Here is a 27,824-nt window from a genome sequence, read left to right as displayed (position 1 = left end):
GTTTGAAAAGATGCCCATCACTCATGAGCATATAGTCTGTCTCTTATCTGTCTGTCTCTGTTGCCTTGACGCTGGACGGATTCCGCGCATGCGCACATCACCGTTTGTCTGCGTGTCATGTTGATGAATGCTGAGACTGGGTAGTCAACATGTCCACCGCTGCTGCTCAACGGAACAATAACGAGGAGCCCGGGCTTCACGGTACGTTAAGCCGTCGGTTGTACCGTTACCCTCGGTACAAGGCTTACCTTGAGAAATTCAAATAAGCGTGAGTGTGTTAAGGAAACTGCGTATTTTAGGTTTTATTATAAAAGTTGCATCGGGTTTGGTATTTCCTCTTCTTTTGGGAGGGGTGGGGATGATGATGTTTGACGTCACTAAAAGAAAGCCAACGGCGTCGTTATAAACGTTTGATTGATGGGGCGGAAGCCAATCATGCACTCAGCTCGGCAAAGGGCGGATACAGCTGAAATGAAAACAAGTTTGGGACAAAAGACGATATAAATTTAGCTTTTCAAAGTATTTGTTTTTATTTTTGAATCCAGTTGTTCACATCTTTTCCTTTATCTGGTTAGTAAGTATGTTAATTTAAACAAAGGAAAAGGTCGTCGTAGTTAAATAGAAATTTTAACGAAAGACAATGGTTGGATGCTAGCTTAAGTGCTTGCAAACACTTAACGTACACTTTGATCACATGTTACGCAAAACATTTTTCACGTGAAATTGGTCCGCGGTACCGCATACAGACCAACACTTTGACTTGGATTCAAACCCTTTGCTTTTTATGTGTCAATATCACAGCTGGAACAGCGACATGTCTGGACAACCTGTCTCACACAGCACTTCACAGTTATGCAACCCTCCCATGAGAACAGCATGGGTGACAAGCTCGTCTGTAAATGAGCAAACTATCTGGCAAGATTGTGTCGACTTAATAACTGCATCTTTTATATGCAAAAAAGGATGTCTTGAGCCCCTTTGAATGTTCATCTCCTGTTCATTCAAGCCTCCTGCTCGTAAGAGATTACATAACCTCCTGTCCGGAAAAAAATGTGCAAGCTGTTTGTGGGGCAGTGGCACAAAGACATGCATGCTCTCATGGATGCAGTGCACAGTCAGTTCATTTGAATGCACAATGTCACTGGTGCAGGAAATGTAGGTCAGCTGTTTTCCTTTCAAAGGAAACAGAGTTGTGTTTCTTTGAGGTATTCAATCTGCCGTTCGGTTTGTTCTTGAAGCACAAGCTTAATTTTCATTTCTTTTCTCTTCTTGACCCATCGTGGTGCAAAGGCTCTTGGGTAGAGCTGGAGCTGAATGGGAACACAGGGGCCCAAGGCTCAGTGCAGACCAACCCACAAGTAGAACCACCTGCAGACGAAGTAAATGCAAATGCTGGCATGAGTCAGACCATGCAGACCTTGGAAGTGGTGCCTGAGATAGATGAGAACCTTATTGGAGGACTTGAGCATGTGCCATCGTCTTCCTCTATCCACAATGGAGATATGGAAAAGATTCTCCTGGATGCACAGCATGAATCCAGCCCTAGTAACTCCGCCTGTGATAGGTAGGGCTATAGGTCAAAGATTGACACAAAGCTCAGATTTGTTTTTTTAATGTTTATAAATTCCTTTAATCCCAGTCTGTGTGATTCAGTCCTCACAGGCCACCAAGCCCAGACCAGGATGAAGGTCAGATAACTTTTGATGTTGAAATGCCAAGCTCAAGGGGTAGTCAGGTAAGATGAAATTTAATTATACTAATTCCAGCAATTCAAAAAAGAAAAGAAAAGAAAAAGTCAGTTTACTACAAAGCTTCACTGCGTACTCCCCTTTTGCAGTCAGAGGAAGAGGGTCTGGAGCAGGACAAAGAGGAAGACATCTTGATGAACAAAGATGTAGACTGGGTCGCTCAGTGGTCCAGCAGACCAGAGAACATTCCACCAAAGTGAGCACACAATCATTTCCACATTTTCTCACTTTTACCTGTTCATGTAATTAGAAAGAGTTACACATTATTGGTTTCTTCCTCTCAGGGAGTTTCACTTCAGGCACCCCAGACGTTCAGTCTCTCTCAGTATGAGAAAGAGTGGAGTAATGAAGAAAGGAGGCATCTTCTCTGCTGAATTCCTCAAAGTTTTTATCCCTTCCTTACTCATCTCACATATCCTGGCTCTTGGTATCGGGTAAGTCTGAATTTTGCAGTTTTGCCTTCATGCACATTGCTTGCTTTTGCCTTGGATATGAAAAAAATCCCTTTCAGCCTGGGATGTTTGTTTGTTTAGGGGGTGAGGTGAATGGTGCTTTTCCTGTTTCTTTGCGAGTTGGTTATTTTTGTGACTCAGCATTTGTGTACAAGAGTATTGCTATAGATTTAAATGACTGTCTCTTTAACAGTGCGCTGCCATTTTAGTTCCAGGAAATAGTGTCCATGATGCCTGTCCACTTTTCAGAGATGTTTAATATCACAGACACAAGGCTTTGTATTTTTTTTAATGCACCCAATGTGCCTTCTTCTTGTACTAATTCATTTATTAGTATGAAACAAGTATAACACCATTGAATGAAGATGCATGCGTGAAAGCAGATAGCAAAGTCTTTTTACCCAAACATTATTTGGGATTTAACCTAACACTAATAAAAAGTTTAGCTAAGCTGATGTGCCACTGCAGCAGTTAATAGTCGGGATCATACTGTCCAGACAGGTGGGTGAGTCATTCATGTTGAGCAGACTTTCTCTTCTATTTACTCCGGGCATGCTTGCCTAGATAACTAGGGGTATACCGATCACAATTTTCTGGCAGATCACCGATCACTGATCTTTAAAAAGCCTGACCTGCCGATACCTATTTTTGTTTTTTATAACTGACAGCATATACCTTTAATGTTTCAATCTTATTTTTATTGAAAATCATTGTACAATACTTGTAAAACTATAAAATAAAATTTAAAAAATAATTAATTATCTAATTTTATTAACCAATATAGTATCCTGAGTTTTAGGTCTGATAGCAAAAAGCAACAATGATGGCTGTCAGACCTTCCCAGAGGTATATAAGATCAGTTTCATATGTAAGGATGGGCTGACCACTGATCACCCATCACTGATCACCGATCCCCCTGATCGACTGATGCATGTCTGTAGATAACCAATATTTTATTTTTTATGGAATACAGAGAGAGCATCCTGTGCTGTGTGGGATATGTGTAAAAGGCAAATCCAGAAAGGGCCACTTAAAGACCTTATTGTAGTTTTTATGTAAATGGCACTCGTGAAATCACCAAAAGACGATGTCAAACATGAGACTGTGACCATTTTTGATCAATTCATCTGCATTAAGGTTGTCAGTGTCTATCATCCTTTTCAAATTCACATGTTTTTTTTTTCTTACAGTGTGTACATTGGGAAGAGGATTGCAGCAGCCCCCACCAGCTCTTACTGAACAGCTCCTACTGAATAGAAGTTGAAGCAGTGCCTGGATGTTCTCCTGTCTCCCCAAGTCTCCCCACCCATCCTCATGTAGTTCAGCTGTTTCCCTGTATCAATTGTAAAACCTCCATCTCTCCTTCAATCAGCATTAAATCCTGTCACATTGTAGTTATAGAATTGTACACATGACGACACGTTGCCACACTCCATCACATTTTGACACGGGGCAACAGTGTTACATGTCATTAACTTGAATCCAGCAGAAAACAGACCCTGCTACAGCCGGAAACTATTAGTCATCCTTTTAAACCCTTAAAATATGTGACAAGGATTTGATGTCCGGTGGCTTCAGGGTTGAAGTTTTTCTACTTGTTTTTATGTTTTGTCATGTGGAATTTGGCCTTTCTCCCAAGCTGCATCTCTCTGCTGGGGTCTCAGTGGGCAGAGTGTGTGAACCAAATATATTAGCCATGCCTGCAATACCAAGAAATTAAATTGGCTCTTGCAACAGCGGGGACTTTTTTCGCCTTAATTTTTTTAAAGTAAATTTTCAAGGTGCAGTAATTCAGGATGGGGGGAGGGTCAGGGGCCTAAATGTTGCCGCACAAGTGGAATTTCTTTTTTTCAAATTCCACAAGTTTCTGAGACTAGAAGTTGTACCATGTTGACTCCTGAAGGTTTCTTATAAAAAGCTTTGTTTATCTTTGAAGGTTGGAAAGCATAGACACTGATGTAGTATGTAGCTGCAAAATTTTACAATGAGGTTGTTTGAATACCTATGCTAGTGGAACCTAGGCTGAACGGCTTTTTTACCAGGCTATATGCTATTTTATTTTCTTTTTGCCAACATATCGTATTCTTTAACATAACATAACAGCAAATGGCTAAGTGCCAAATTTGTATCTATCACCACTGCACATTGGTGATTTCTCTTAGACTGTTTTTTTATTTTCAAATATGTTTAGGTATTTAAAGATATAGATGTGAAAAATAATCTAAGCTGTGATCTGCCCCATGTACACCTTTCAACATTGTATAATTTGTTTATACTTGATATTAATTCATATTATATCATTATATAGCATTGTGGCAGTGGATGTAATGTGTTTTTGCCGTTGTTGATTTGCTGAAGCTAAACGAAAAGGAAGGTATTTTCTGGGCCTCATTTCAGAGTGTCTGACTTTTACCTAGATTACACTGTGCAATCATTTCACAACATAATACAATAAAAGTGTACAGAGTGTGCATAACTACCAGAAAAGTTAGAGATGTTTTTTCATTTTTGGATCCTGCCAGAGGATTCTGCTGTCTGTTTTTATAAATGACATTATGGAATCAGTACGGAAAACCAAGTACCAGTATCTCCAACTTAAGCTGCAATTATATTCAACACACATCATGCATACAGGCTGTAATGCATTACATGACTCATACTTACTCATAAACTGTCAGCATAACAGGCTAATGTACAGTAAATCAGTGTGCAATACAGACATTTGGAAAATTGAATTGAAGTTTGTACTGTATACAGTGACCTAGAAATAAATACAAAGAGAGTGGACACAGCTGCACAGATGTTAATTCATTATTTAAGTACATTGTTATATTAAATAAAAAATGCCCATGTCAGCACAAACGACTTCTGCACATTTGAATAGTGACCAGCAGTGAGCGTTGTAAAATCTGAGTGAAGTAGGCTTGAATACGATGGCCCATGCAAATTTCTGAATTTAATTTGTGACTCCTGGATGGAATAAACTCTGTAAGCCAATCTATTTCAACTGAGTCATTCTGGGGGTGTCCTATGGTGCCACACCTACAACTTTATCATGATGATACATATACCTAGTTCCACTACATTCCGCTACATTTTATTTTGCCTTTAATCGTAAGTCATGTCACATGTGAAAGTACGTTTTGTAGTAGCTTATTATGTTTCATGCTGTGACAAAATTGTTTTCCTCAGAAGGTTCAAATTAGACTCTAATGTATTGCCAATTTTTTAAACTTTACACCTTGCAGGCCACGCATTAGTTAATTGTAAGACAACAACTTGGTAAATTGTATAAGTATAAATTCTATTGGGTGAGTAGAGACCCCAGTGCCTGATTTTTATATTAAAAAGAAAGCATTAATATTTAACTGTGCTATGAAATGCGTAGGTACTGGAAATATAAGGGTGAAAAAACATAATTATAAGGGATTTTTAATACATCATTGCCCTATTACCAAAAAACTACACATAAACCATCAAAGAAACATGGAGCTACTACTGAGCAGGGCGGGGCAATGCGCATGCGCGGTACTTCTTTGTGGCCCATCTCTTCTTGCTGCTTGTCTGGTCTTCAGGGACCTTTTCCAGCAGTAATTCCAAGAAAAGGACCTTAAGGGGAGGGAAACAGCTATTAATTTACAATAATATTTCAGGTCGCACTGTACAAACTCTCATCACTAGCTTGAGAAATTGTCAGACAGGAGCAGAGATATCCCTGGGCGTCGTCTGGCCACCAGGCAGCAGAGCATCCATTCATCCTTTCATTGGCAGCTGAGGTTTTCCAGACAAGCTAGCTAACGTTAGCCGAGAGGCAGCTGTGACAGAGGCTTCTTCAAAATGTCGGGTTACCAAGGAAAGAAGAATATTCCACGAATTACAGTGAGTATACTACCATAACCCGAAGAAACGGTTTAGATAACTTTTAAAGGTAGTGCTTCATTTAACGTGCGTTGAGCCTCAGGATTAGACCAAGAGCTAGCAAACGCTTAGCCATTCATTTACAGACAGCCCTCCCTCATCTCTATAAACTGATAGTGCTGGGCAATTAATTATAACCAGAATATATATTTGAAACTTGAGTATTTCTTTTGCAGATAATGATGGTTAATGAACCTCCACAGCCTATTTAAGCATCCTCTCTCCTTCAGCTGTCATAAGGGGGGGTGTAACGCTAGCTCTGCCTGTCAGCATCCTCTGCTTTAGGGTGTAGTTAACAGGTTTAGACACATCTTCCTTTACTGTCATCATCTCATCCTCCATCCTTTGGAGACCACTTACAATGTCCTCTCCTACATCCTCAATCCTTAAATTTTATTGTTACGTACCTATTGTTGTTTTAAATATGTCTAATGCTGTAGCCACGAGAGGCAGGGGTTATTGAAAAATAATTGTGAGATACATACTGCAGTTTTTTTTTGCTATACAAACATCATATTTCTTTTATGGTGCAGCTTCTCATTAGAAAGCACTGTAAATAAAGCTGTTGAGAAGGGATGCGTGATAGTTAGAAGAAATAAAACCTCTTTTGTAAAGTAGGTCATTGGACAGCATCCATCCAAACCTTTTTTCCCCTAATCTTTCATCATGCAGCTGTTAAAGTGAGATTGCTGAAACACATGGACAGTAACTGCTTGATAACACCACTTATTGAAATGAATTGTGTCTTTAATCTTATTTGTTGTCAGGTCTCTCTCACAGGTAGGACAGGGTGATAAAAAAAAACCCTGACATACCAGACACAACATGCAGTCATGAGTAGATGTGCAGAAGGCCCCTTAGGCCTTCAGACACCCACCATCAGACACCACGTGTTAGCCAGGAATCAAGCTGCTACTTTTACTCTGCATAGCTGAAAAAATGAATAAATAACATATTTTATTATTTTTTTTCTAGCTACAATAACTGCAGTTCTGCAGAGGTTTTAGCCTCTTATATTCTGCCTCATGACAGTGGTATGATTGCATATAACCAAGTGGTGTTGCGTTCTTCATTGATGTATCAATTATGACAGTGCAGAAATATTAATAAATGCTTTAAACCTTTATTACAATCTTGTTTATTTGAAAAATGCAACGACAAAGTAAATACAAATGGTAAATGGCGATTTGTTCTTACTAATTTATAGTTAATTTGCATGCTAAAGCTGCAAAATAACTCACCTGCATTTTTGAAACTATGATAGAAATTTGTGTTCTAATAAATTGATAAATTAAAAATATTGCATATAAAAGTAGCAGCATTATGTCTCTTTTTTTCTGTCAGCAGTTAGTTCACTTTTTGCTTCTTTCTAAAGCATTATCAGTTTCTGTGATGTGTCATTTCTTTTTCTTCTGGAAATGTAGCAAAAAGCTCTTTTTTGTTTCATCATAAGATCAAGTTTTCTCAGTCATCTCCCCACTATTAAGTTTTATTCATGGAAATAATAAGCACAATGACATTGACTAACCTGGTTGTAGCTTACAGTTATGGCTTTGTCATTTGGTTGAATGTTCTTTTCATGAGTTCTGGTTCATATACTTTATTCTTTTTAAGTTATATTTAGAAATACCACTGTTGCTCATTTCATACTTGGAAATGTTTTCTTGTCAAGCACTAGCACAGAAATAGAGCCCCAACTGATCCAGTCCTATTAAAGTATCATGTCATATATCCAACTTAATGATGATTTGGCTTTCAGAGAGGCGTAGAGTCTTAAGAGGTCTACAGTCTTGAAATACCTCCCTACATTTCACCACACTTTATTTTGCTGTGCCTGCATCTCTTTGATTGTTGACTCCCTCACTCGAGATGTATGTTTTGAGTAATCAATCCAGCTTCTTAACCGTACACTTAAGAATTATTCATGGCATAGAGCATGTACTGCTCATTATGCCAACATAGGGATGCGTTCATTAGGGGAGTGAAGGGCTTAGACAGTGGGATATGAAATCAATGTCGAGCTGAGTGTGCTCCTGCTGCTGACCACTCAGGTACAGAGAGCACAAAGGTTACAGGACCCATTAACAGGAGAGTAACTGGCTGGGAGATCACAATAGCACAGTCACATACATACCAAATGAATTCTGGCTGTCCTCTTCACCCCCACTCTACACATTATAAACAGTGTTCCCTGCTGTGAGGTTGGCAGTAAACCACTTTTGTCTTCGTTATCTCTCCGTATTGTCCTCAGAGACCCTGTAAGCCTGTAGGAGAAGTAGGACAGGCTTGTACGCTCTCTTTTCATCTCAAACAGGCTGAGTTAATCTTGCCACTCAAGAAGTCTGTGCTCTTGGCTGAGTTTTTTTTTTTTTTTTTACTTAAAAACGATCACTTTCTTAGAATATAATATGCATTTTTGGTGAATGTTGTCCTTCTCTGTTCTACATCACATTATATTCAAGTTAAAACTGTGGTTGACTGCTCAGCCTCCACACTGTTATTACATATTTACCACTGTCACCACTGTGTTTTGCAAACCTACACCTCTTAAATGAAGCAACTATTTTTCTTTATTTTCTACATTCAGATTGCTATTCTAAGTTAAAGTTGTATTTAGTTTTTCCTTTTGAAACTATTAGGTATGTTAATCTTAGTGTGTAAGTCTCTTTTTCTTTTTTTATATGTTGAGTACTTATTTACCAGGCATGTATTTCACTTTGTTTTACTGGCTCTGACCACTGCTGCTGTAATACCACAATGTCCCAGTTGGCCATCTCTATTCTATTCTATTCTATTCTATTCTATTCTATTCTATTCTATTCTATTCTATGTATCAGTTATGTTAGAAAGCCTTGTTTAGTAATTTTGGCAGAGCGGGAGATTGCATGAATTGACCTTTGGTTAGTATGAGAAATGTGGAAAACATTTTTGTTGACTCATTGGGGCTTATCATCTTTTTAAATAAACAGATATCCGGAGAAATTGTACAAAGAAGCTGAAGTAAAAGCACTACACAGAAGTATAGAACAGTGTAAAATTCCATTGCCCTGAAAATTATACAGCACACAGAAACAATGTGACTAGAAAACTAGAAAAGCAATTTCTGAAGAAATTGCGCTGTGAATGCAGAATGCCGAAGCAGCTTGCGCTGAACTGCTAATGCAGAATGCTGAACATGGATGACTAAAGATTTGTCTGAAAATGGTTGAATGAAGTCTTGAAAAGCTTGTGCTCAACTGCTAATGCAGAATGCTGAACATGAATGACTGAGGATACGTCTGAAAATTGTTTTAAGAACTCCTGCCTAATGCAGAATGCTGAATTCCATAAATGTTAAAGGACATTTATGGAAGAAATGACCTGACTGAGGGAAATTGCAAGTCAGATATCTTAAACGCTGTCAAAATGTTATCCTGTGTGTGAGTTTTTTAACCATGTAAGCCTGTAGGCTTAGGCCCATCTGAAACCAGATGTTGCCATAGTGATCATTGTTTACCAACTGCCATCAGAGAGCTGGTGGAGACTGTTGATTCCCAACACATTCCCTTTGAAATCAGGGTGTAAAGGTGCTTGCAATTCTGACAAAAAGAATGATCATGAAGCATGAATCAGTGTAATCTAAAATTGGATTTAAAAGTTTGAATGGCTGAATCAATTCAAGAAATAAAGGAAGGAATTTAAATTTAAAGAAAAAAATCTCGGACAATAAGGAGCTGACTCAGGGAAATGGAAGTCAAATGCTGTTAAAGTGTGATACTTTCTGCCCTGTGTGTGTGTGTGTGTGTGTGTGTGTGTGTGTGTGTGTGTGTGTGTGTGTGTTCAATCATGTAAACCTGTCTGGTGAGGCTTTTCTAAAGCCAGATTTTGCATTGGTGATCACTGATAAGAACATGAAAAGTAAGACATGAAAGTTACACGAATAGCTTCCTCTAGGAATCTCAGGATTCCTATGGTATGTTCATTTTTATTCTAGCCCTCACGGTTTTGGCAAGGTGACAGGAGATTCGGACTCTTGCTTTGCCACAAAATCTTCAGAAGATTACACTTACCAGGGCAAAGTTCTGCACCTGCACCCTTAACGAGCAGGTCTCCGTGGAAACCTTTCATCTCATGCAGCTGTTTATAGAAACTCCTCAAAACATCCAAGAACAAAGGCACGCATGTGTGTTAATTTATCAGTGATCACCAATGCAAAATCTGGCTTTAGAAAAGCCTCACCAGACAGGTTTACATGATTGAACACACACACACACACACACACACACACACACACACAGGGCAGAAAGTATCACACTTTAAAAGCATTTGACTTCCATTTCCCTGAGTCAGCTCCTTATTGTCTGAGATTTTTTTCTTTAAATTCAAATTCCTTCCTTTATTTCTGGAATTGATTCAGCCATTGAAACTTTTAATCCAATTTTAGATTACACTGATTCATGCTTCATGATCATTTAGTCATTCATGTTCAGTATCAGCATAAGCAGTTCAGTGCAAGCTTTTTAACACTTCATTCAGCCATTTTCAGACATACCTTCAGTGAATCATGTTCAGCATTCTGCATTAGCAGTTCAGTGCAAGCTTTTTAACACTTCATTCAGCCATTTTCAGACATACCTTCAGTCAATCATTTTCAGCATTCTGCATTAGCAGATCAGTGCAAGCTTTTTAGCACTTCATTCAGCCATTTTCAGACATACCTTCAGTCAATCATGTTCAGCATTCTGCATTAGCAGATCAGCTCAAGCTGCTTCAGCATTCTGCATTCACTGTGCAATTTCTTCAGAAACTGCTTTTCTAGTTCAACCCATGTGTTGCATTTTCACTGCATTTACTCAGAGTTAGGTTCTCACCTCTGATTGGTCTGCCCTGTGTCATGTCTGTTTGTCTTTATTTTATTTATGATAACAAAAAATATAAGTAGCCTTTTATACAAAAAAATTAAATAAATCTCAAAATGAATGAAGCAGGTAACAGGGAAATGAAGTTGTTGTACCCAGTGTTGGACAGACCGCTTATTAGTGACTATGGGCTTGTTTTCTAATGTTTATTTGCTTATTGGGGCTTGCTTTGCTCTCTGTATGATCCCGCCTGACTCTCTCCCAGCTCTCCATGACAACACGTTTAGTTTCGTTTCTCAACATGCGCTATTTTGCTCATGTGCACTCCGCCCCTCCTCCTCCCCGCTGAGTGTGACCGGTGCAGTGTAAGCTTGCGAGTGAGAGATCCATCAGATAAGTGTCCTCTCTTTTCTCAAGTTAGGGGAGTTTTGACTCTAGTTTGTGACTCAGATCCTGAAAAACTGTCGGTAACAGAGAGTGAAGGAGACTCTCTAAATCACGTTATCAGACGCTAAACTGCGGGAGCTGTCAGGCTGTTCAAGCCGGAGATGCAGAGCCTCCGTCAGCGCACAGCGCTCTCTGGGAGTGGAGATTTTTCCTCATCAATATTCCTCACGTATGAACTTAGTGATCTTTTCCCATAAAAGTATCCAATAACATAGCACCTCATGCTGTGAACTGAAGTTACAAATGAGTGTTACCCCCTGGTATTTGATTTCACCATGTGACAACAACAATAAAAACAATAATAAGACGCGTCGACTATTAAAATTTGCGTCGACGAATTTTTATCGTTGACTAGTCCATTATGTTGACTAATCGCTGCAGCCCTATAAACTGCTCTTTTGGTCACAATATTTGCCCCACATAGGCATATTATATGTCAAAATGTAGGTTAGGCTTGTCCTGCTACTTGGCCTTCAGACATGAAAGTTACACGAATAGCTTCCTCTGGGTCTCAGGATTCCTATGGTATGTTCATTTTTATTCTAGCCCTCACGGTTTTGGCAAGGTGACAGGAGATTCGGACTCTTGCTTTGCCACAAAATCTTCAGAAGATTACACTTACCAGGGCAAAGTTCTGCACCTGCACCCTTAACGAGCAGGTCTCCGTGGAAACCTTTCATCTCATGCAGCTGTTTATAGAAACTCATCAAAACATCCAAGAACAAAGGCACGCATGTGTGTGTTAATTTATCAGTGATCACCAATGCAAAATCTGGCTTCAGAATAGCCTCACCACCCAGGTTTACATGATTGAACACACACACACACACACACACACACACACACACACACACACACACACACACACACACACACACACACACACACACACACACACACACACAGGGCAGAAAGTATCACACTTTAACAGCATTTGACTTCCATTTCCCTGAGTCAGTTCCTTATTTTCCTAGATTTTTTTCTTTAAATTTAAATTCCTTCCTTTATTTCTGGAATTGATTCAGCCATTCAAACTTTAAAATCTAATTTTAGATTACACTGATTCATGCTTCATGATCATTTAGTCATTCATGTTCAGTATCGGCATAAGCAGTTCAGTGCAAGCTTTTTAACACTTCATTCAGCCATTTTCAGACATACCTTCAGTCAATCATGTTCAGCATTCTGCATTAGCAGATCAGTGCAAGCTTTTTAACACTTCATTCAGCCATTTTCAGACATACCTTCAGTCAATCATGTTCAGCATTCTGCATTAGCAGTTCAGCGCAAGCTGCTTCAGCATTCTGCATTCACAGCGCAATTTCTTCAGAAATTGCTTTTCTAGTTTATAGGACAAATTTTTAAAAAACTGCTGAAAATGGGTCAAAACTGCCTCAGACTGATAGAGCTGGCTGTTACCTTACAGGGTTCGACAGTCTTTTCTCACATTTTTGTTCTGCTCTGAAGCTGGCCAGGAAAAATTCTTCTTTTTTTATGGGAACTATAACAGCTTTGTCTTTCTCCTCCTTCAGAGTGATCGCCTCCTTGTAAAAGGAGCAAAGATAGTGAACGATGATCAGTCATTCTTGGCTGATATCTACATGGAGGATGGGGTCATCAAGTGAGTACCAGTCTGAAGGATTTCTTTTTTTATTTTCAATTTTAGGATGACATAATAAACCATAACTTCTTCTATCTGTCTCCTCCAGACAAATAGGAGACAACCTCATTGTCCCTGGGGGAGTTAAGATCATAGAGGCTCATGGGAGGATGGTGATGCCTGGAGGTATTGACGTGCACACCCGTTTTCAGATGCCTGACCGAGGCATGGTGGCAGCAGATGACTTCTACCAGGGCACCAGGGCGGCCCTGGCTGGGGGGACAACTATGATCAGTATGTGTTTCATATCATTTATGTGTTAGGAGCTGAGTAATCCTTTTGCAGATGTTCATGTCCTCAAGCGTATGATTAAATTATGCAGTTTGTTTGCATACAAAAAACCCAGCCTGCTTGTTTGTGCTGCACAGTCGACCATGTGGTGCAGGAGCCTGGCGTCGGCCTGCTCGCAGCTTTCAAACAGTGGAGGGAGTGGGCTGACAGCAAGTCCTGCTGTGACTACTCTCTGCATGTGGACATCACTGAGTGGAACAAAGGCACCCAAGAGGAGATGGAGACCTTAGTGAAGGATCATGGTGTGTAGTCATTAACTTCACATTTTGTTAAAGCACACATTCAAGGAAAGGCTACCTCACTGCCTGTAACTACAGAGCCCCCAAGTGTTTTGTGCAGCAGCAGGAGTTGTTTTATTGATCAGAGCTCTGCCCTTCTTCTTCAGTGCTTTAAACTTCTTGAACTTTCCAGAAAGGCATTGATATCTTTGCTTTCACTTCTTTTCAGACAACCAGCCATGTAGGAGTAGATATTAGTTTATCATACAGAGTCAGTTGTTGATATCTTTTTAGTTGGCTCTTCATGCTTGGCTGCTCTACAGTAACCCGGCTGGCTTCCCTTTCTGCCAAAAAAGCTCCATAAACACAAGCCCCTACTTGCTGCTGTTACTGTTCAAAATGTCTTTCTTATCATGCTTCAATGAGTGTTTCTTAGCCCTTGTTTGGGGATAGAACACTTTTCACAGACTATAAATCTTTAAATGATCCTGCTTTGTAATCCTTACCCTTTGATTTTACTGTTTTTTCCTTCACTCTGGGATTTTCCCTCTTTTTCTGCTCTTTTTGTTCCACCTTGGGAAGTTTTCTCTCATAAGTTCTCTATCTTCAGGTGTCAACTCTTTCCTGGTCTATTTGGCTTATAAGGATGTTTTCCAACTTTCTGACTCTGAGGTATGCTCTGCTTCTCTTCCTGCTCTGCTGTATGGTCTGCCAGAGCACACATTCTTGCTCCTGTTAAATGTCTGTGGCATAGAAAATTGACCTGAGTGTTTTCTCTTAGATCTATGAGGTGTTCAGTGTCATCAGAGACCTTGGAGCCATTGCACAGGTGCATGCTGAGAATGGCGATATCATCTTAGAGGTAACAGAGCCACAGAAAAAAACAGGTCAAGTTTCGGCTGTAGGCAGTTGTTGCCATTTTTGATTCAGATCTATTTTTTATGTTATGTTTTTTTCAGGAGCAGAGACGTATTCTAGAGCTGGGGATCACTGGCCCAGAAGGTCATGTGCTCAGTCGCCCCGAGGAGGTAAGACAGAGGTTCTGCTCCACAATAACTGTGGCAAAAAGATGGTTTGATATGTGCCACGGTAAGGTGGGTTATTAAACTGTCACAAAACTGGTATTGATACCAGGTTATTGATGATTTGACTGTTTATCTGCAGGTGGAGGCTGAGGCCGTCAATCGCTCCGTCACCATAGCCAATCAGACCAACTGTCCCCTCTACATCACCAAAGTGATGAGCAAGAGTGCTGCTGATGTCATCGCCCTCGCCAGGAAAAAGGGTATGAAGCATTTTTTGACAATGGGTTACCAAATGTGCTAATAGGTTTTTACTTTTTAGATACCACGTGTTTAAAGAGCTACCATATGTGTAAATTTTAAGTTTAAGTTTTTTAAAGTAGATGACAACTTTAGAGATTTAAGACTGAGGCAGTCACACAAGTGAGCAGGTTGAGCTTGATAGAAAGGTAAGAGAAAACAGCGAGTTAAGTCAAGTCAAACTTTATTTATTAGATACTCACACACAAGGCGTAGTAAAAATGGACACGTTTGACTTAATGTGAGCCAAATACACCCGAACAAGTCAAGAAGAATGCCCTAGTCAACATATTAACTTGTGCACTGCTTAAGTATACTGTACGCTGGTACTGTTAAAGCTGTTTTCAGCCACTAATTTTTTGACTGCTCTAAAAACATATCAGATTGATATTTTCTTCTCCTTTTTTCACATAAATCTCTTAATCCACTTCTGCCCTGCTCAAAACTACCAATCATTAAAAAATAATTAACAAATTTTAATACCTTAAAGGATAAGTTCGGTTTATACAGCTTTTACATTGTTTATAGAATGAAGTAGAACAAAATACTCACCCAGAAGGTTTTCCTGATCCAAGCAGTGCTTTGGGAGATATTTAGATCCAAAATCATGCAGCGGACGTCCATATAATGGGATCCATCGGGGCATAGACATCACCGCTCCTAAAACTGCATTAATCGTCCAAAAACTCGCGTTTTTCACCAATATTCCATCATGGTCGGCTCCGAGATAGTCCTCTGCTGCAGTCTGTGTCACTCCAGACAGCGCTGTGTGGCTGTACTGATCTCTGAACTGACGAAGACTTTGTTTACGATTGCCCCTCAAAGAAAGGATTCAGCTCTACAGAAAGCACTGCGCATGCGCAGTCGGCTCAGTACTGCGCATGTTAACATCTGGACATGGCAAACGTAAACAAAGTCTTCGTCAGTTCAGAGATCAGTACAGCCGCACAGCGCTGTCTGGAGTGACACAGACTGCAGCAGAGGACTATCTCGGAGCCGACCATGATGGAATATTGGTGAAAAACACAGGTTTTTGGACGATTAATGCAGTTTCAGGAGTGGCGCTGTCTATGCCCAGATGGATCCCATTATACGGATGTCCGCTGCACGATTTTGGATCTAGATATCTCCCGAAGCACTGCTTGGATCAGGAAAACCTTCTGGGTGAGTATTTTGTTCTACTTCATTCTATAAACAATGTAAAAGCTGTATAAACCGAACTTATCCTTTAAGGGAATTAAACCGATAGAACATCACTGATTATGGGAGGGTTAAAGATGAAATGACCTATATTCTATATAAAAAGCCATCAGAAACCTGAGATTTTTTACGGGGTATCATGGTCTTGGATATTTCAAAGATGAGTGACATTGTTGACTTTAATGTCTTTTAAGTTCTTGTGTAGCATCAATTTTTTTTTAAAAAAGGAATGCTCGAGCTGTTATGGCTGTTTTCAGCCACTAACTTTAAACTGCTCCAAAAACCCATCCCATCAGTATTTTTTTCTACTTTTTCACTAAAATCTCTTAATTCACTTCTGCCCTTGTCAAAATTACCAAGCATTGAAAAATAAATAAAACATTTAACCTCTTAATGGCTATTTGAAGAAATATGGTATGGATTATTGGAAGGGTACAACATCAAATGACCTATTTTTCGAGATAAAACATCATCAGAGACAGAAGTTTTTTTTCGTGACATCATAGTCTTAGATATGTCAAAGATTTGTCGCATCATTGATTTTTAATAATTTCTCATTTTTTTGTAGCATCAATTTTTTTTCGAAAAGTAACACTGGTGCTGTTATGGCTGTTTTCAGCCACTAACTTTTAACTACTCCAAAAACCCATCCCATCAGTATTTTTTTCTACTTTTTTTTGCCAAAATCTCTTAATTCACTTCTGCCCTTGTCAAAATTATCAAGCATTAAAAAATTTATACATTTGTTTTGCCCCTATTCTATACTAGATTTTTTGCTGTGTGTGGTTTTTCTCTTATTCCCTCTTAGTACCATTACTTGGTAGAATCATGCAGAGTCAGAATTCAACTTGAGGCTGTGTGTTTTGTTTGTCAAGTCAAGTTGGTGAGAAAAAAGAAAAAATTACATGATGGGTCTGACCTTTGTGAATTGATCCTGGAAAATAATGTAAACATTCACTCCAGCTCTTTGAACTACAAAGGGTCCACTCAGACTAAACAAAAACAAAATGTAGAGGGTGCTTATGCACCTGCCACCTGCTTGCTCCATTCCCGCGCTCAGGTCTTTCACTCATCCTCATGATCAGTTTCTGATGAGAGGAGCAGCTGAAAGCTATATGGAGAGGAAACTCAGCATCACTGAAGCTCTTGAGATGGTCATAGCTGATTCTTCTGACTCTGAGCCGCAAAATGGTCGTGTTACATCACCCTCCACATGGTGGCACTAATGCACCAATTCGTCATTTTCTTTTTCTGTGTTTGTGTTTTTCTTCAGAACCTGACACCATCACAACAGACTCAGGAGAGTCAGATTCTGAAGATGATTAATCTTGAAAAACAAACACAAAAAAGAAAGCAAAATCTCAAGAGCTTCAGTGATGCTGAGTTTCCTCTCCATATAGCTTTTAGCTGCTCTTCTCATCAGAAACTGATCATGAGGATGAGTGAAAGACCTGAGCGCGGGAATGGAGCAAGCAGGTGGCAGGTGCATAAGCACCCTCTACATTTTGTTTTTGTTTAGTCTGAGTGGACCCTTAGTAGTTCTAGAAGCTGGAGTAAATGTTTACTTTATTTTCCAGGATCAATTCACAAAGGTCAGACCCATCATGTAATTTTTCTTTTTTCTCACCAACTTGACTTGACAAACAAAACACACAGCCTCAAAATGAATTCTGACTCTGCATGTTTCTACCACGTAATGGTACCGAGAGGGAATGAAAGAAAAACAACACACAGAAAGGAATCTAGTATAGAATAGGGGCAAAACAAATGTTTTATTTTTCAATGCTTGGTAATTTTGACAAGGGCAGAAGTGAATTAAGAGATTCTAGCAAAAAAAAGTAGAAAAAAATACTGATGTGATGGGTTTTTGGAGTAGTTAAAAGTTAGTGGCTGAAAACAGCCATAACAGCACCAGCGTTACTTTTCGAAAAAAAATTGATGCTACAAAAAAAGAGAAATGATTAAAAATCAATGATGCGACAAATCTTTGACATATCTAAGACTATGATGTCACACAAAAAATCTCTGGTCTCTGATGGCTTTTTATAGGCAGGAAGAAGTGGATTAAGAGATGTATGTGAAAAAAGTAGAAGAAAATATTGATCTGATATGTTTTTAGAGCAGTCAAAAAGTTAGTGGCTGAAAACAGCCTTAACAGTGCGAGTGTACAGTAAAGTTGTCCACAGTGACTTTTAACCCTTTGAAAATTTTTAAAATCGTATTTTCAAAATGCATGTAAAAATAAGCTTCCTGCCCAAAATTCATTCAATTTGCTGTAATACAAGAACAGTTATGGTCAAATAACTGATAAAATTTTACCCCTAGTGGCTGTTTTCAGCCATAGCAGTGCACAAAGGGTTAAAGGACTGCTTAAAAAAATCTCCCAATAGGGAAGGGAAATTTGGCTGCGAAGTATCTTAAGAAAAATGCCTTGATACAAGAAACTAAACATGAATGGAGATGCCCCCTTCCCTTAGCACAAGGTTTCCAATAAAGTTTTCTTCCTGCTCAAGTTCCTCATACATCCACATCTCACCACACAGGTCTCACTCAGAGGTTGTCAAACACCAACGCTTTTTAACACACCTTTGGAGTGTTTTAGTGAAACACTGGGTAACCTGTAGCATCCTCCCAGACAGACAGACGAAGAGCATAATAGACAGAGTGAGAGGGAAACGTAATTACATGTTTTCTTTTGTGTGTTTCTGTGAGCACCTTTATTGGGTAATTATCCCCATTTTGCCTCTTTGTTTGTATTATCTCATAAAATGGGGAAAGTTATTCCATTTTCTGAACCCAGGTCCATCTTTTTTTGCTGTTAGGCTGAAAAGGTATCTTGGGTTTGTTTTTGTATCCCAGTTTAAAAGTTTGGTATCTTGACAACCCTATTTTAAACTTTTTCCACATCCACTCGTATGTGTCTGATTTTTTGCTCTGACATTATTCTGTTTTCTCCCGTAGGTGCTGTGGTTTATGGGGAGCCCATATCTGCCAGCTTGGGCACAGACGGTACTCATTATTGGAGCAAGAACTGGGCTAAGGCTGCAGCTTTTGTCACTTCTCCACCACTCAGTCCTGATCCCACCACCCCTGACTACCTCAACTCTCTGTTGTCATGGTACATGCTCTGTGCTGGGGCCTAAAGATAGCTGGAACATTATTTGACGTACTGCATACTGCTGTGTTTTCCTTTGCTGTGCCTCTTTCTGTGAGATCATTCACCATGGAAGATCCTGGCAGTAGCATTAGTAATTTAAATGCTTTCATTGCAAAGATAAAAAACTACATGGATGCAAAAGTCACCTGTCTCGTCATAATTAATTTTTTCCTTTATGATGTATGTTTCTATAACTAGTGTTCCTATTTTCTGGCTTTAGTGGGGACTTGCAGGTGACTGGGAGTGCTCACTGCACCTTCCACACCTCTCAGCGTGCAGTTGGCAAAGATGACTTCACCCTAATCCCAGAGGGAACCAATGGCACAGAGGAGAGGATGTCTATAATCTGGGACAAATGTGTGGTGAGCTTGATGTGACCCATTTTTCACACATTTCAAAATTCCCACAGTTAACCTTTTGTGTGTGCATTCCAATCTAAATGTGAGCGTCTAATCCGACTTGTCCTCAAAGGTGACTGGCAAGATGGATGAGAACCAGTTTGTTGCTGTGACCAGCACAAACGCAGCCAAGATCTTCAACCTGTTCCCCCGCAAGGGCCGTATCGCTGTGGGCTCTGACGCTGACCTCGTGCTTTGGGACCCTGATGTCACCAAAATCATCACAGCTAAGAGCCACAACCTGGTCAGAAAACTTCTGTTGTTAACTCTGACTAATTCCTGAGTGTTTAAGACCAACTTTTTTTATTTAAAAATGCTGAGTCAGCATTTCATCATATTGTTATCCTCTTCTTTCTTCTTCTGCTTCTTCTTCTTCTTCGTTTTTTTCTTCTTCTGTTTGTTTTGTACCGTGTAATAACTTCTTCAAATTTTGTCTGATTTTCACCCTTCAATTTTCAAAGTCTTCAGCTTCTTCGAGACATGGGTGCTATGACTTTTCTTAACTTTAACCCTTAACATTTTTTATTTATTCAGCTTTTTCTGACAAAATTTCCCCCTTTAAAATGAATGGGGAACTTCAGCTCTTTTGCCTAAATACTCCTCGACTTTGAGATGCTATGACTTTAGCATACTTCTCTTTACAGACTTCATTTTTGCTCAAAGTTAAGTTATGTTCACTGATCTTTCAGCTCTTCATGTATGATGTAACTTTTTGATATCTTTCACAGTTTTTGAGATTTTATTGTTTGAGCAACACAAGATCTTAAAAAATCACTGCTCTTAGAGTGCATGACATCAGCAGCCAGAGTGAAGGAGGCTGCTGCTGATACGTCAGAACTTTCTCAAAAAAACTGTCATAATAAATTAATCTTCACTGTAGAGACATTTAAAATGCATAAAAATGTTCCCTGGCTTCTTCCGCTTCTCACAAAGGCAGTATCTTAGCAGTGTTTCACTACTTTCCCTCTTCATTTTTAGGCATTTCAACACATTTGCTGCAAGGAAATGCAATTTTTCTAGTTGCTTAATAAAAACACATTTTTGTTTGTGATGTGATTGGTACATGATGATCCAGTTTTTTTGTATCTGACCTTGTCTCTCCCCTCTCCAAGGCTGTGGAGTATAATATCTTTGAGGGCACAGAGGTGCGTGGAGGTCCTGTGGTGGTGATCAGCCAAGGCAAAATTGTGTTGGAGGAGGGCAGCCTTCACACCACAGAGGGCTGTGGGCGCTACATTAGCCGTAAACCTTTCTCTGACCACGTGTACAAGAGGATAAAGGCTCGCAGCAGGGTGAGCTGTTGTACACCTGAAAACTGACTGTGATAAGTTTTATTGACAAAACCAGATCAGTGTATTGTTTTCTATTCATCTGTCCGGACAGTTTATTCATAATGAACGGATCTGTATGTTTAGCTCACAGAGTTGCGAGGAGTGCCCAGGGGCCAGTATGACGGCCCCGTCTGTGAGGTGACTGTGACTCCAAAGGTGATGTCCACGGTCTCCTCAGTAAAGACCTCTCCTGCCAAGCAGCAGCAGCAGCAGCAGATGACCCAGCAGCCTGTGCGCAACCTCCACCAGTCTGGCTTCAGTCTGTCTGGTGAGTTACATCACACTTTTCATTCTTCTGAGTTTTCTTGTTGGGCTGCACAGTGGTGCAGTAGTTAATGCTATTGTGTCATAGCAAGAACTAGTTTGAATCCCAGTTTGGGCAAAGTGGGCCTTTCTGTGTGGAGATTGTGTGTTCTTCCCACAGTCTACAGCTGGCTACAGAGAAAGCTACCGACAGCTGGGATAGACTCCAGCCACCTGCGACTGTGAACAGGATAAGTGGGAGAAAATGGATGGAGATTTACTTTTTTTCTATTTAAATTAAAGGTAGGGTCTGTAGGGATTTCTGTTACTTGTTAGTAAACACAACATTCAAACTGGGCGCCTCCTTGGCTCAGTGCCTCTGACCAGGACTATGTGAACACATTCACTAGCCGGGCAACCGCCTGTAGCATCAGGTCTCTACGCTTGCGAGACTCGAGAGCCGTGCACCTGCCTTGTCATGTTAGCACAAGCTAATCACAGGTTTTTGACACATACCTACAAAGCCAACTTGCTTCATCCAGAGCTGCTCTTCAAGTTCCCTAAAACTATTGTCTTGTTTCATTTTTGTTGTATTTCTTCCTTTGTTCTCTGTCCACTATCGTAGCCGCTCATGGTAGCTTCTACAGGGTTCGTACAGGTCCTTGAAATCCTTGAAAATGCTTATTTTTTCATGTTGTGTTTTCAGGGTTTGAAAAGTACTTGATTTTCTATTCAAGTGCTTGAGAATGCTTGAATTTATAATCGTATATAACTCACTACTCAGCTTCCTAACTCAACAGATCGATCAAATAGAGAGAAATAAAATAAAATTGTGGGGGAAAAAAACGTTCCATCTGATGGGCTCGTGGGTGTAACGTCACTGGTCTTTTTATATGTGCGTTGTGACGTTTCCCCCATGAGGATTGTTCCTTGAACAGCATACCGGGAGGCTGCCGCTTCAATAACCTGGAGAATGAGAAATACAAATTTTGGATTAAACGTAGCGCAAAATCCCCATGCAGCATACTGCAATGTATGTAAAAAGGAGATTGCAGTGGAAGCTATGGGCGAGTCGGCACTCGCCAGCCACATGAGAGGTACCCTGTTAGCCCTACACGTGAATTAGCCAATTAGCCTGCTACCTGTTGAAGCTAACCACCTTTTTATGCTACATACTAGGCATGAGTGATGAAGGCAAAGTCCCATTTAACATGAAGGTAGTGTTGCCCGCGGGTGTTTGTCGGGGCAGGTTATAAAATAACTGCGGTCGGGCGGTGACAGGTTTTGTCTACAAATACTGGGTCGTGCCTGGTCTGAGCGCACGGCCGCGGCGGAGTGGGAGGCTCGCCCTGTACATACGAAGGAACGAAACGGCGTTTCTCATTGAGACCCGGCACAGACGAACAACGGTCATGTGATAACCTGCCCCGAGCATCAAACCATTAAGGTTAGATGGCTCGTTCGTGCTAAAACCGCGCTACCGGCTTGGTCTTTTATAAGCGTCTGAGATGTGGCTATCTAACTCATTGTTTGAGAATGATAAAAACCATAGAATTTGATACAAAAAAGTAGGGCTGGGTTAAATAAATCGATTCTCAAAAATCAAAACGATCCTCATTTTCAAAATTTGACATCGATTAATTAAGTCCAAGGATCGATCTTTTAATCAAAAGAAAATATTCCCTTTCTTGGCCGGATTTCAGTTTCGGACTGCAGGTGCTCCACACAGAATATTCCGTTCCTGCAAGTCAGTGTGGGATATATAGTCATACCCTATCTGTGTATAACTCACAGTGAGTTTTTGTAAGATAATATGAAGTAGATATCAGCCCAAGATGCATCTGGATCAGCGCGTCTCCTCACGCTCTCCTTCATTAGGAGATCATAACTTTGGCATGCAGCAGTCTTAGCGTAACAGATTTTACTTACCGTTTGTTATGTTTGATCAGAACTGCAGAGAGACAGCGTCAAACCACCTGTTTCAGTGTTTTTGTCCTGCTGCAACATGACGTCTGTGTCAGATTATGAGAAAACGCTGTCAATCATCCTCCTCATCAGCTGACGCTTGCGCGAGCTACTGCTAATGTGCTCGCGCTAAATGATAAGCTCCATGTGTTAAACGCTGGAGTTTTTAACGGGTGGTTGTTTGTTACATGGTGTTCAGATTAATTCTGAGGGTCTGAACTGGAGATATGACTTCAGACTGATCCACTGAGAGCTGTCAGCTGCTTCATTAACATACACGGTGTTGGGAAGGGTGCGTTTAATTTGTTATCCCAGTCTGCCCTGTTTGTGAACCATCTACTGTGGAGTAGTGCTGCACGAAGGTGCGATTGGCGATTAGGTGGACAATATTGCAATTGGGATTGTGCTTGCGATTTAATTAAAAAAAGTTGTGTCATGAGTCTACAGACTTGCTTGGTTATCATGGAAAAAATCAAGAAAAAAGCAGAGATGGATTACTGAGGATTTTAATTGTGTAATAATTCTCAAAATATCCAAACTTACTGTATACAAACAACAATGTACAGCACAACAGTACTGTTTTGTTTGTATTCAAAATAGCACATTTATGCCACTTTTGCTTTGCATGTTTTGAAAATTACATCTTTTTGCTGTGTCATTCAACCGGTAACCAAAATAATACCAAATAACAGAGGTAGAGTTTCTTTTCGCCTTGAGCGCCTCACTTACTTTTTTGTGCTCCATCTTGTCTGATTAAACTGCTGTACCAGGGGGGCAGGTAGTCACATGACCAGTTGAAACAGTGACTGATTAGTCATCTCATGCTCGCTGCTTACTCAGTCACATACACACTAGAGCTGCACGATTTGGGGAAAAGGTGCGATTTGCGATTAGGTGGAAAATATTGCGATTGCGATTGTGCTTGCGATTTAATAAAAACAGTTGTGTCATGATGAGTCTACAGATTTGCTTGGTTATCATGGAGAAAAATCTGAATTGCATGTGCTGACATTGCGATTGCGATATCCTCTTTTGCGATTACGTAATTGCATGTGCTGACATTGCGATTGTGATTGCGATTGCGATAATCGTGCAGCCCTAATACACACACACACACAGACACACACACACACACAGACACAGACACACACACATCACTCACCCAAACACTCTCATTTTTTTTTACACTTTTTAAAAATAATTGCACAATTGCACCTCTTTTGCGATTATGTAATTGCATGTGCTGACATTGCCATTGCCATTGCGATAACCTCTTTTGCGATTACGTAATTGCATGTGCTGACATTGCGATTGTGATTGTGATTGCGATTGCGATAATCGTGCAGCTCTACTGTGGAGGGATGTTGTTTTCACAAAGGAGGGAGCTGCATTAAAAAATTTGTTGTAATACAATAAATATAATATAAATCCACATAATGCTCCTATTACTCTTAGTTTCAAAGATAATGATACCAGTATCAGTTCTTTGAGAAGTAGTAAAAAGACAAGAATCAGGAAAAAAATGCTGGTTTTTTTTTTGTAAATGCGAGTCTTCTCTGTTAAGTTGTGAACAAATGTGCTGTTAAACACAAAACAATGAAATTGCCATTTTGTGTGCGCATCAATTTCGTAACATTATGAAATTAACAACCGCTCACAGTACTTGAAAAGTTTGAAAATTGACCTTGTAGTTCCTGGGAAAGTACATGAATTTGACCATGAAAAATCTGTGTGAACCCTGCTTCTACCACTTGCAACACCCAAAGTCACTTATGCATTGGGCGCTCTGTGATTGAATTATGTAATCACGCTTATTCTCTGCCCAGAAACAGAAACAACCAAAACATCAACATACAGGCAGAGGAGAGGGTTCAAGGCAGACACAGACACTGACACACGTGTATAGAGGCCCAGAGGAGATGATGGGGCAGTTTTATTCCCAGAGAAGTTGACACTTTATTTTTTAGGAAAATCCTGCAGACTCTTGCTTTAATGTTGCCCTTTCATTTTTAGGTGCCCAAATTGATGACAATGTTCCTCGCCGTACCACTCAGCGCATTGTGGCGCCCCCCGGTGGAAAAGCCAACATCACCAGCCTGGGCTAAGCTTTTTTGTTAAGTGAGCTGGGGGATGCAGGACAACGCGGGACCAGAGGCCACTTTTATTGCTGTCACATCACATCTGGTTACCTCTGACTCCTCCTGCACCCTACCCCACGAGCCTCCCGCCATCTTTACTCTCACACTACCACTTTGTCTCCTCATGCAGAAAAACTCACATTTTCATGTGTTCATCTTTCCTGCCATATCCAGTCACTAAGGAAGGATCATGTGAATTGTATTTTTGTGGTTTATAAGCCCAGTTTGATTATTGATTGAATTAAGTTGTTTACATTTTTGTATTATTGTTGCTGCACATATTTGAGCTGTTTTTTTGTTGTTGCTGCTCAGAAAGAAGTCAGTTTCTTGAGCAGGTTTTTTAGAAACCTCAATTTTTCTTAACCTTTATTTTCTTGATATCAGTCTGAATGTGCTGGTGGCCACGTCACAACGTCACCCTCAGTAATCCATGTGACGTTACACTAAAAGATTGTTTGAAGTACACGCTGAAATGTTGCTACAAAAACTCGAAACACTAATCATGAAGTATTAGACTTCACATCAAGGTTTCTCATTTTTAACAGCATATTTTATCTGATGTTTGCAGTATTTTTGTATAGGTAATTTGTGCAACTGATCAATTAACCTTGGTCTTCCTTTTTTGTTATAGTTACACTTTTTTAAAAACAAAAGTTGATGTTTTATGTTTCAGACAGTCACGTCATGTTGTAAAGAGCTAAAAGGGAAAAAAGGTAGTGAAGGGTTTCATTCTACTCTTTGAACTTTGCCCTGAATATGAGAGGAGAACAGCTGGCATAAATCATTTTGTCCAAGAAACACAAAGCTTTCCTTAATTTCATCATTTTGTTTTGTCCTCACGTCATGCATGAGGTTGTCAGAGCAACAAGCTTCCTATAATCCATCCAGTGCATATTGTTCAGAAAACAGACCAAGACGAGCTAGATGGGAGATTTGCTGATGGTTTCTCTGCACCTGGTGCTATATGAACAATGCTGTATTCATGCAGATGATGTCTCACTCCACACAGCAGCCAGTACAGAGTCACATCTCTCCAGTCTCAACACGATTTGTTTTGCACCTGCAACAATCCAAATCTTAGAAAATGTATGTGAGCTTGCAACTCTTTTCTTTATAATAGATATATCTGTATGTTTTTGTTGAATTGAACTACTTGCCTGCCTGTTCTGTAAGATAATGATAGCACACTGTATCTATGAAGGCTCTTGAAAGAAGTGAAAGCATAATCTTTAAGACCTGATGAAAAATCTTTGGTATGTATATGAAATCCGTCACAGCGTGCTGATGATGTGTCCACTGTACTCGGTGTTAGTGTTGTGAATGAATTATCAGATATCCAGTTTTTCTTCTCTTACCTATCCCTTCTGATCCTCTACCTGCCCAAAACAAGGTACACTGCAGAAATTAGCTGTAAAAAAAAATAAAACACTGAATCACATTGGGTTTTCTGTTTTACTGTAAAACACTAAATTATTATTTCTCCCTTATTGCCTTGTCCAGTGTAGGTTTTTGTATGCCGAGCTATGATGTGAAGTGATTTACATTTGGGGAAGTTTCTTGGTGATGGTTATTGAGTTGTGATGTTGAGCACTGTTGTTGCCCCTCTCCCAGCAGGTGTGATACTCTCAGTCATGTATGTTTTGTAGGATATCAGGGTTTGGGGGGGAAAATAATCAGTCCTGTCAGCATTTGACCCTATCTGTGTTGACTTCAGTGGATTAAAATAATTAAAACAAGCTTGTTGTATCAGCTCTTTTTTTAGAATTAGCTGAATAGGACACTTATATAATATTTTCCTGAGTAGTTAAATTTGGTAAATAATACAAAAATAAATAAAATGAAGACATATTGAAGAAACATTTATGGCTCATAAAAGTTAAACATGTTGAGTGTGTTAGGTTGTATTGTCCAATTTTTTTAAAAAAAATTCAAATGAAAACATTAAGCAATCAGCTCAACAGGGTTACTGTAAGGGTTACAGTTACTGTTAGGGTTAGGGTTACTGTTAGGGTTAAGGTTAGGGTTACAGTTAGGGTTAGGGTTACTGTTAGGGTTACAGTTAGGGTTGGGGTTACTGTTAGGGTTAGGGTTGCTGTAAGGGTTAGGGTTACTATTAGGGTTGGGGTTAAGGTTACTGTTAGGGTTAGGGTTACAGTTAGGGTTAGGGTTACAGTTGGGGTTAGGGTTAGGTTTAGGGTTACAGTTAGGGTTAGGGTTACTGTTAGGGTTAGGTTTACTGTTAGGGTTAGGCTTACAGTTAGGGTTGGGTTACTGTTAGGGTTAGGGTTACTGTTAGGGTTAGGGTTAGGGTAACTGTTAGGGTTACTGTTAGGGTTAGGGTTAGGGTTAGGGTTACTGTTAGGGTTACTGTTAGGGTTAGGGTTTCAGTTAGGGTTAGGGTTACTAACTGTAACCCTAACAGTAACCCTAACAGTAACCCAGTTAGGGTTACTGTTAGGGTGAAGGTTAGGGTTAGGGTAAGGGTTACTGTTAGGGTA

General features: G+C 39.9%; 2 protein-coding genes across 2 annotated transcripts; both read left to right on the top strand.

The window, feature by feature from the left end:
- Positions 1-72: 72 nt before the first annotated feature.
- On the top strand, positions 73-5,176 carry bnip3la (BCL2 interacting protein 3 like a). The gene is made up of 6 exons (XM_074671195.1): positions 73-201; positions 1,291-1,564; positions 1,654-1,735; positions 1,838-1,944; positions 2,033-2,182; positions 3,391-5,176. Exons 1-6 carry the CDS (start codon positions 150-152, stop codon positions 3,437-3,439), a joined length of 714 nt encoding a protein of 237 aa, XP_074527296.1. The 5' UTR covers positions 73-149; the 3' UTR covers positions 3,440-5,176.
- Positions 5,177-5,719: 543 nt separating this feature from the next.
- Positions 5,720-27,062, top strand: dpysl2a (dihydropyrimidinase like 2a). The gene is made up of 14 exons (XM_074670073.1): positions 5,720-6,079; positions 12,936-13,024; positions 13,113-13,297; positions 13,432-13,596; positions 14,183-14,244; positions 14,354-14,434; positions 14,532-14,600; positions 14,737-14,857; positions 19,056-19,212; positions 19,472-19,613; positions 19,723-19,893; positions 20,762-20,941; positions 21,065-21,248; positions 25,202-27,062. Exons 1-14 carry the CDS (start codon positions 6,038-6,040, stop codon positions 25,291-25,293), a joined length of 1,740 nt encoding a protein of 579 aa, XP_074526174.1. The 5' UTR covers positions 5,720-6,037; the 3' UTR covers positions 25,294-27,062.
- The last annotated feature ends 762 nt before the right edge of the window (positions 27,063-27,824 follow it).

Source organism: Halichoeres trimaculatus, unplaced genomic scaffold, assembly GCF_033239565.1.
Source record: "Halichoeres trimaculatus isolate MK-OKI-2021-1 unplaced genomic scaffold, fHalTri1.1 fHalTri1_scaffold_5, whole genome shotgun sequence".
Lineage (NCBI taxonomy): Eukaryota > Metazoa > Chordata > Actinopteri > Labriformes > Labridae > Halichoeres > Halichoeres trimaculatus.
This window is presented reverse-complemented; position numbering and strand designations above follow the sequence as displayed.

Excerpts from the sequence above, each read along its gene's own strand:
- bnip3la (XM_074671195.1), top strand. The coding sequence starts at position 150 with ATGTCCACCGCTGCTGCTCAACGGAACAATAACGAGGAGCCCGGGCTT. Across the intron at positions 1,565-1,653 it reads AGTAACTCCGCCTGTGATAG|TCCTCACAGGCCACCAAGCC; the intron begins GTAGGGCTATAG and ends TGTGTGATTCAG. Across the intron at positions 1,945-2,032 it reads CCAGAGAACATTCCACCAAA|GGAGTTTCACTTCAGGCACC; the intron begins GTGAGCACACAA and ends TCTTCCTCTCAG.
- dpysl2a (XM_074670073.1), top strand. The coding sequence starts at position 6,038 with ATGTCGGGTTACCAAGGAAAGAAGAATATTCCACGAATTACA. Across the intron at positions 13,025-13,112 it reads ATGGAGGATGGGGTCATCAA|ACAAATAGGAGACAACCTCA; the intron begins GTGAGTACCAGT and ends TGTCTCCTCCAG. Across the intron at positions 14,435-14,531 it reads ATGGCGATATCATCTTAGAG|GAGCAGAGACGTATTCTAGA; the intron begins GTAACAGAGCCA and ends TGTTTTTTTCAG.